The 9936-nt window shown below is 30.0% G+C and overlaps 1 protein-coding gene and 1 long non-coding RNA gene across 5 annotated transcripts in view; one reads left to right on the top strand and one right to left on the bottom strand.

Moving 5' to 3' along the window:
* LOC136795948 (uncharacterized) overlaps window positions 1-5932 on the top strand; it is a 21587-nt gene extending 15655 nt beyond the window's left edge. The window contains exons 2-3 of the long non-coding RNA XR_010843650.1: window positions 701-853; window positions 5798-5932. This is a non-coding gene — a long non-coding RNA (uncharacterized lncRNA). The remainder of the gene's footprint in view (window positions 1-700; window positions 854-5797) is intronic.
* LOC106685653 (uncharacterized) overlaps window positions 1-9936 on the bottom strand; it is a 49445-nt gene that overhangs the window by 26544 nt on the left and 12965 nt on the right. For 3 of the 4 annotated variants that reach the window (XR_001343878.3, XM_014428454.3, XM_014428455.3), the window contains exons 6-13: window positions 9596-9852; window positions 8026-8142; window positions 6491-6712; window positions 4969-5125; window positions 3199-3367; window positions 2948-3121; window positions 1301-1466; window positions 669-830 (exon numbers count right to left, since the gene is read on the bottom strand). Coding sequence is in view for 3 of the 4 variants with exons in the window: in XM_014428454.3 (XP_014283940.1) it covers window positions 669-830; window positions 1301-1466; window positions 2948-3121; window positions 3199-3367; window positions 4969-5125; window positions 6491-6712; window positions 8026-8142; window positions 9596-9852 (1424 nt within the window). In the remaining variant the exon portion in view is untranslated. The remainder of the gene's footprint in view (window positions 1-668; window positions 831-1300; window positions 1467-2947; window positions 3122-3198; window positions 3368-4968; window positions 5126-6490; window positions 6713-8025; window positions 8143-9595; window positions 9853-9936) is intronic. The other variant, XM_014428456.3, reaches the window with a different exon arrangement.

Below are 9936 nucleotides of genomic sequence, written 5' to 3'. Positions count from 1 at the left end.
AGAGAGAGAGAGAGAGAGAGAGAGGGAGAGGGAGAGAAAAAGAAGACTACCTAAGTTGAATTGTACTAAAGTCACATTGCAAGAAAATGTGAGTATGAGGACCACCTAAAATGAAAACTGAAATTTTTCAAGAATGTAACAACTAAAGTATTACACCCATTGTGAATCGAACAGTCCATACAGGTAATTAAAATGCAAGATAGAGAAAGGCCAGTGCAAAGCAGAGTAGTGTAATGGCATACTCTATATATCACATGCTAATTTAATTTTGAAACAGGCCAGAGAGGAGTAGAGTAGACTTATCTAGTCTCAGTGGGTGCACAACTTACTGCGCAGAAAATAAGAAAAAGAAAAATATTGAAATATTGTACAGTAATAATTGTTGCTATGAAAGTAGAAAACAGTACATTTAACTTACAATCATGGAAACATGGAATATATATATATATTAATTTGAATCATAGTGATCCTGAAATACGATCACACAGTATTTCCTTTTTCAAAAGGGATTAAGTCAGAAATAAGTTCAAATTAGTCTTGTAATCATATGAGAATTTATACTTCAAAAACTGACATTAACACTATGACGACTATACACTATCTAATTATGCTGAATAATCAAAATTGAAATCAATTATATAACCTTTGATTATTGATTACCTACACACCTTTTTAACTGTTTTTCCTTTCTTGTCCTTAGGAGCTAATGGTCTCCTTGGAGAGTTGGGGCCAGTATGAAGGTTAGCAGTTTCTTCTATATCTAAGTCTTGCAGCTCATCTAGTTCCTTTTTCTTAATGAAGTTATAAAGTATATCAGGGTGATTCCAGATCTATAATGAAGGAAAAATCTATCGTAAGAATCATAAAATATCTTAATTTTTAATGAGAAATAGAGGTTATTATTATCTTTTTGAGGGTGAAATTATTAAAATTTAAATCAGTAAAATTAAAACAAGTAATTATAAAATCATTTGTGGTGTTGAGAACCAGAGTGGATTAGACTATCCTGCATTGTGAAGATTGAGTATAAAACAAATATTTTGAAATAAAACTATTAGATTTTTTAAAACTGGTCCTTGGTAACAGAAGTGTAAGGATTCACTTTCAAAAGTTTAATAATTGTAATCATGGTTAACCACATTTCAAGAACTAAATAGGTCAGATATATCCAGGAAATTTTAATAAACATTTAAAACATAATAAACAATAATATACATAAATAATATAAGTAAAAAAAACATAAGTAATAAAGATTTAAAAGATCAAATCAATAAATAACTCACAAAACTGTCTCACTCACCTTACAACAGACGGCAAAGGCTTTTAAAGGATTGGGCACTGCTTTTGTTCTAACTACTTCATTCATAAAAGTGTCGTATAATTTTCTCTGAAATGTCGTCATCCTAACCAGAATAACATACTCTTCCTTCTGAGGTAAAGTATTCCTTAATACAGAATGGCTACGCCTGTTGACATAAAGGACAAATATAAAAACAACTGTGCGGTGCACACATCACAAAACTTTCACTTTCACATCACTCCCTCCACCCTCCATACCTCCACAGGTTTTGTGTATATTTGTAGGCTCATGTTTAAGTTATCACTATTTTTATGATTTTCAAAAAGAAAATCCAAAGACTGGTGAAGGCAAGAATTACAAACAAAAAATTTTCTTTTTCTGCTGTTATAAAAGATTTGTGCCTTAAAGGTTTTTGAGATCAAATTGTTACGTAAAATATTTGGACCAAAACAGGATGAATTAATGGGAGACTTTAGAAGGCTACACAACACTAAATTAAGGGAACTGCACCCAGTAAATGTAATTCTGGTAATAGCATTGTGTCGTATATTTGGGGCTTAGTAACAAGTGGATCCCTACAATATTAATAAACACTGAACTAACAGAATAGAATAATGTCCGAGGGAAATGTAGATGGGAGGATTGCTTTATAACTGATTTAGTAGAATTGGGTTTGGAGGGGCATCACTGGAAAGATGTATGTAGAGAAAGATTGGTGGTATTAGCATCAAACCTTCGGGTTTGCTAAGCCTTTATTATTATTATTATTATAAAAATTTGTATCGTAGAGTTTCTTGAGGTGCAGATAACAACTATTAATTTTGTTACTGCCAAGAATACAACAGTTCAACAAAAAGATAACAAAGCCATAATCCAATCAGGAAAGATCAGCATCAGTTTTTTCAGTTGAAATCAGATGTTTTCCTATTTCTCCTTTAGTTATTCACAAAATTATTTAACATTTTGTATTTATACATTGTTTATTACTGCTAACAATGAGAAATATATTTTTTTTTCAAATAAATAAAATTAAAGGTACATTAAGGGGAAGATGTTTTAAAAAATTTTCATTTAAGCCATGTCAGACTATTTCAATGGCTGCAAGATCTAGATGATATATAAGAGCATTTAAAAGTTCATTGACATGCTTAATCAAAATCATTGCCTTTTGGAAAAATAAAAAAAAATGTGAAAAATCGACTTTATTAAATGGCACTTCTAGTCAGGCGATATTATCAAAAAAGTTGCTGTCACATTGCAGGCATATACTAGCCTTAAAAATGTAATTTCAGTTTTGTACAACTTTTCCTTTTTGAGCTAGGCTAACCACATACAGACACACAGACTGCAAGACTTGGTATATTGAACCCAGGGAACCTCAAAACATGTATTTCCGTGGAAAACAATAATTCAAAATTTTCCACAATCACAATACTTTTCCTTACTATATATATCTCTTGTGTGAGTGAAAGTAATAAGCACTGATAATATTAAGTTGATATCACAAACAAGCAGCAACCCATTCAGTGCTAGACATTAGCGAATAAAGCCTTAGAGTAGTCCTGAATAATATTGCTAGATTTCAAAAACTATATTTACTATCAGAAAGCCAAGCAAAACAATTAGTAAGTATCAACCTTCACTAACCTTTGAACAAACCCTTCCAAAAGAGAGTGGAGAACATGAGCTCTGTATCTCATGAGTCTTATATCTTGTGGAGTAGAATCAATACACTGCCCATTTTGAATTGGCCTTTCGAACATATTTGAAAATTCAGTCTTTGTTCCCAGATAATTAGGCCTAACGAAGTCAACCATACACCTGAAAATAAATATGAGGAATTGGGAAATTCACATCAACAAAAAAAATACGAAGTGTTTTAAATTTCTGTAATTTACCAATATTCAAGGAGGTTATTTTGTAAAGGATATCCAGTCAGGACAACCCTCCTTTTGGTTCTAATTTGTTTTAGAGCATGAGAAATGGAAGCATGTGAATTTTTTATCCTGTGGCCTTCATCACAAATCACAAGATCAGGTCCAGGTCGAACCAATGCTTCATGCATTGCTTAAAAAAAAAAATGTTGAAGTGAATAAATTTCTTTATCAATATAGGAAAGTTATCATCAGAGAAGGAGACAAAAAATTAAAAATAAAGAAATATATTAATTTTTACAAAATAGATTTTAAAATAAATTTAAAATCCCTAACTAAGTAGGGACTTGCATATAAAAATCAAAATATTAGGATGTTGACAAGAAAGTATATTCAGTTGTCAGATATAGAGAATGTTTTAAATGCATTGAACAACTTCAGTCAGTATTGTTTTGTTTTTTTACATTTGATATAATTAAAGTTACTTTAGAAGCAAGTTGAGTGTAATTTGATTTCTGGTAGTTAGTTTAGGCTAAATTTTAACAAGGAAAACCAAACATTTTCCCCATATTATACTTTTTATTTCTGTCATAAAAAATTGCTAAATCTTATAAACAGATAAGTGGTGCTCATTATATAACACAACATACATGTCAAAATTAGCTTAAAAATTCAGTAGTATAGATTTTTTAGTCGAATATGATCTAATAAAACACATCCGAAGAGGACAATCATAAAAAATTCAAGAGATTTCAGGGATCAAATATTTTGTAAACAATAATAGAACATCTTTTTTGTTAAGAAAATTGGTACTCGGAGTTCCAGATAAATGGAATGATGCAGGATTATTATATAGGTAAGATAAACAAAACTTGTTCTACCACCAAGTAACTACAGCCTGTCCTTGGTTGCTGACTTACCAAAAAGGTTGACATTAGTTTTGATAATCCAATAACTATCAATAATTTTGATACTGGTTGGCGACTAACGATACCATCTTACCATACTACCATTTACATCATTCCTCATCAAATGATCCCATGAATTAGATATGTTTGAGAATATTGTTAAGCCTTTTAAGTATATATCACATGTACATTTGGAAATCCTCTTTTCATTCCTTATAATAGAAGTGTATATCTTATGTTTTATTGCACATATTACTTTTTTAATACAAGGTTTAGCATTTTTTCACAGCACAAAAAACAAATTCCGGCTAAACCTTCTTGCGCCCACCAGTCTGTTTTAGACATGATCTAAACTTATAAAGCTCCTTGATCTCCAATCATGTCATTATCAAACCAACCAATGACAAAAAGCTCATATCAAAGAAAGATCCTAGTCTTATTCAAAAGTGAGCTAAGGAAACTTCTACCCTGCAATTTAACACGGGTAAAATTGCGAAGCACAGCTGGTTGAAAATAAAATTTAGCAGAAGGAAAAGGTATGTTTATGAGGGAAAAAAAATAGACAACTACTGATCCAATAAGTGTATTGAGTTCCTTCGCAACCTAGAATATTCCTATTCAGTTAAAAACAATCGTAAAATTTACTTTAATCATTTTATTTAATAAACACTGCAAGCAAAATAAAGGGTTTTTCTGTTTGTCATTATAAAATTCAATTGTAGAAGATAACTTTCCAAAAACAAGTTATTATTCAAAACACATATTATTATCAAATAAAATATAAACATCAAACATTTTTTTTTAACAAATTACAATACAAAAATAGGCGTTGATGACCAAAAGGTTTTATGCCTGTAAACGAGAAAAAAATAATAAATTACAATACCTTCTAAAAGTGGTTTATTTTTTTCATCTTCGACATCCTCATCGGGAGGTCTCTTTTTTCCTTTCCTTAATCTGCCAGGTCTCTTCAAAGAGAGCTGTCTGTACATTTCGTATCCTATAAGAAGAACTCCTCCATCTCTATTCCATTCTTCAACAACCTACAAATTAAATAAAATTTTTAAATTAAGATTACACACTGTCGTCCTATTCGGATTAATTATAGAAATATGCCATTGCTATGTTGATCACACAGTACATTAAGGCTAATGTTGTAAAAATAAGTTCTTTAACTAAATTGTACTCTATTAGCTTTTATTTCCTATCTAAAAGGTATATTCATTAATGAAGACCCTGGATCAGTAAATAAGAACTGAAAATTTCATAATGACTATTTTCTCAAAAATATATTAAAAGAATTCATTTCTTCTTAAATTCAAAATTTCGAATAGGGAAACAAAACCATTACAATTATAAGGGGTTTTTTCATTTCAATCTAATGTTGTCTATTTGAACACTTAACTGTAACCAAAAATGTTAAATAAAACTCCCACTTGACTAATATTACATACTATTAGAAGATTTTAAATTAACCATAGGTATTTTAATTGCATTCAAAGCAAAACCAATTTTAAATTATTCTATTCAGATCAATATATTTCTGTACACCAATAAAATCTAAATAGAAAATATAATTAGAAAGGGTTTCCAGTTGAATTAAAACCTTGGTTAAGCTTAAATAATATTTATTATATGTCTCCAGCTCATTTGAATTAATTTAAAATTATGATCGATTGTAAATGAATTCCTTTAACTCTTTCTTCATTCTTTAGTGTGCAGATACAAAAATACAATATGCAGTTAACATGTTCATAAACTAAAGAGAACAAGACCAGATCCAAACCAGAATATATAATAGTAATACCGAATATATAATACAGTAATACAGAATATATAACAGTAATAAAACCAAGCTCAATTGTATTATTAATTTGATACTGGCTTCTCTTGTAATTGAGTACACAAATACAGCCACTTAAGCATTACTTAAAATCATTATATAATAGAAAGGAAATATATTTAATCTAAAAAAAAAAAAAAAAAAAAATAGGTGATACTCAATATATCTTAAACATAATTTATACAATAAATATTTTATTTGCAAGGTAATTAAAATATGAATAAAATTGATATTGTGCTGCTAATACTTAACCTCAATTTATTAAGTTTACAACATTTAGACCTGTAAAACCATCTTCAGGTACAAAACCTGTATGTTATATTATATCATAAATATGCCATGTTATAATAAAATAATAATTTAATTATTTATAATTAACTAATTATACATAAAGTATCAATCGCCCAACATTAACTTAATTTAATACCTCCCTTCAACTAAAACCAACTAATAAATAAATTAAAACATTAATTTTTTAATAAATATAATTAAAGGTTCAAAGAAAATTCATGAGCATCTAATTAAAATATTCTTAAGAGAATACATTCTAAATACATTTCCTTACCTTTGCACGGGCAGCAATAGTTTTATGCATATCATTTAAAACAAATATGCCAAAATTGCGAGGCCTAACCTCGCCATGGACAGCCAGTGAACAGATAGTAGGATCGGTAGGAAGCCATAAATTAAATTCTGCGACCCAATTTTGTAATGTATTTATAGGCATTATACACATCACAGTCTTTGCAGAAGTTTCCCTCAAGAAAACATCGCAAAATGAAACCACCTAAAAATTCACAAATTACTGAGGTTACTAAAATCCATATCTCATATGGACTTAATAGAAAGCATTTTTAAAATTTTCCTTAAGAAAAGTCTTCTCACAAGTCAACTACAGCCTTCCTGAATAAACATTGTAACACAAGAAGAAATTTTTCCATCAGATCGATAGTTATTGAAATTACAGTAATCAAACAAACTCGTTAGCTTTATATAATAGTATAGATCAATAAAAAGATAACGGGTTTCCATGGAAAATTAGATGGATTTGTTTTGTCTGGTAGATGTTATTCTACAAATGAACAGCTATAAAGTTACAGGAAATGTATGGTTTTCGAGTTCGTTGAAAAATGATATTTATTTAATTAGAAAAAAATTTTAAGGCAATTTACTCTTTAAAAATTTCAGCTTCATAGGTATTGTCATGGCAAGATTACAACCAAGTGAGTATTCAAGCTTTTTATTATAGTTAACGCTCCATTTTCTTAAGAGTTGTAAGTCCTCAATAAAAAGTCTATATAACAGAAATGTTTTCAATTAGAATGGTAGTTCATAAAATTACTGTGCCCAAATAAACACTTTAGCTTCACGTAATATTATAAGCTAAATATCCAGTTTTATTGTACAATACCTGTAATTTTTTGATCTGTGGCAAAATAACCAAGCACTTAATTAGTAAAATTAAACACAGGAGACTGTGGTCTAATGTCCATAGAGAGATAAGAAAAATAAGCACAGTTATAATAAACCTTCAATTAAACACAGAGGAACAGAAAATAATTTTGTAATATTTAAGGTAATTTTTGTTGCAATAGTTGAATGAAAAATAAACAATGGAAATACAAGAGATATATGAGGAAAACCTGCCAAATTTAGTAGGCTGTATGTTCCCATGTTTTATAATATTTTAACCTTCTGAAAAGGGAGCAGAGAGTAAACTTTTCTTTTGTAACTTCTCAAACAAAACTGATAGCTTGCCACAAGCACATACTAATATAGATTGCAAATAAATACATTAAATTTCTTTCCAAATAAGAAATTGTAATTAGAAGAAATTAAATATAAAATAGGATGGTAAAAATGATCAAGATAAAAATGAACTGGTGGGTCGATCCTGAGGTCAAAGAAAATTAACAGGATAGTTCAGCTCATGAAAGACCAATGCCAATATGAATAATTTAAAACTTCTTTAGTTTTAAATAAGAGTACATTCAATTGACAAGAGTTTGGATGACTGAGCAGAGTTGACTAAACTTTCAATATACACAAAAACAAATAATAGAAAATAACTTAGTACAATAAAATTATCATTATTTATACCTGAAGTGTTTTTCCAAGTCCCATAGAGTGTGCAAGAATACAGCCAAAACCAGTTGAATTATTGAACCTCTCGATACTTTCCACTACGTTGTCAAACAAAAATCTAACACCACCAATCTGTAAAGAGTAATTAACAGTTTAATAAGTAAAATAAAATATTTGGTGTCTTGTAATAACTAAACTTTTATTGATCTGTGAAGAGAGTAATTTTAAATCCTGAAAATAACTTCACTCAAGCCTATAATCTAATAACAAAGAGCAAACTTAAAATAACATAATACTTTTCTTTTTAATGCTATCATCAGAATTTTTGTTTTATATCACTATCTTAGAGGTGGAAATGGGTAGCTCAGTGGTAAGACACTAAACTACTAACTCCAAGGACCAAGGACTCTGTTTCACTGTAGCTGTGAGTCAGCCCTGTGGGTTTGGGAGCCCTCTAGGGTCCATCCAGCATCATTAAGTAGGTACCCTCAATTAGGTAAAAATATGGCAATTGGGCATGATGAACAAATTACCTCCTTGCCCAACCGTTGGTCTTGTAACAATACTTCCTTACAAAGTACAGCGCCCCTGACCCTTCATGGGTTGTAGTGGTCCAAAACATAAAAATTAAATATTTTTAAAATTACATTTTTTTTTTCTTACTGAACGAAAGACTGAAGAGTTCTCTTTTCTCACTTGATAATAAATTTTATGTAATGATTGTCATATAATCCAACACTCATTCTTTAATAGACTAAACAATTGTATTGGATGTAATATAGTCTTTAACCTAATGGATAAGAATTGCTTAAAAGAAACGTTTTCAACAATAATCTTTGTATGGTCCAATATGATAACATTCATTAAAACAAGTTATGTCACATTTATGAATAATTTCAAAATGCATAGTCTTTAGAAGTTTAAAATACAATAACATCAAGAAAAGGGGAGACTTTTTATGAAAAACTAGTTAATCTAAACTAGTACTCAGTTGCTCTAACTTTCTTTGGATTACAAAATCATTGTTGTTGGCATTAAATGCAACACTATTGGCATTGTCTTCACAGATAGCTTACAATGATTGTCTGAAGCACTGATTTAGCTTTTCTTTTCCCCCTCACTTATGAGATGAAACTCTTTGCAAGATTACGTTCATCCAAGCTAAGGATCATATTATAATATCTAACTTGATCTTCAGTAATAAATTTCTCACCAGTCAGCTTTGGGAGCTCTTTTAATACTCCCACAGTCCTTTACAAACTGTGAATGAAGCCAAACCTACAGTAGTTAAAAATTATTCTGGAACTTTTAATTCAGAAAACGTATTTGAAAATATCTTAAGATCAGAAAACCATTTATATATAATTTTAATTTGAAAAAAATTATCAATATTTTGTTTTCGATATTCCATCCCTACAACTAAGCAGAATAAGTTCAGCCCTTGCTATGTTGGGGCCAAGTGTGCAAACATGGCAACCCTGTATCCTTGCAAATAAAGGGAATGTTAGAGAGACACAACATTAAAAAAATGTATGATTAAATACTTAAGGAAGTAGGAAAATAGCAATATTTATTTATATCATACCTGATGTGGCTTAATTATCCTGGCTATTTGTGGAGCGAGATAAATCTCTGGCTCCGATTCAGGTTTGCCAACATTAATAAGAACTCTTCCTTGTTCATCAGGTATATTATATAAGTCATTGGTATGCATTCCAGAATTAGTAGTATCCACATCGTCCTCCTCTTCTTCCTCTTCTCCTTCTCCTTCAGAGATGACAATGCAGTCGTCCTCAGAGTCCGAAGATGAAGAGATCGTCACGACGTCTGCATCACATGGGTCTGAGCCCGCAACACACACAGAATGGGGGAAGAGAAGGGGAAACAAAAATAAAAATAAAGAAAAATTACAAAAAAAAAAAAAAA

This window comes from Halyomorpha halys, unplaced genomic scaffold (genome assembly GCF_000696795.3).
Source record: "Halyomorpha halys isolate HHAL.00 unplaced genomic scaffold, Hhal_1.1 Scaffold722.1, whole genome shotgun sequence".
NCBI lineage: Eukaryota > Metazoa > Arthropoda > Insecta > Hemiptera > Pentatomidae > Halyomorpha > Halyomorpha halys.
The sequence above is the reverse complement of the archived record's forward strand: the minus strand, read 5'-3'. Positions and strand labels throughout refer to the sequence as shown.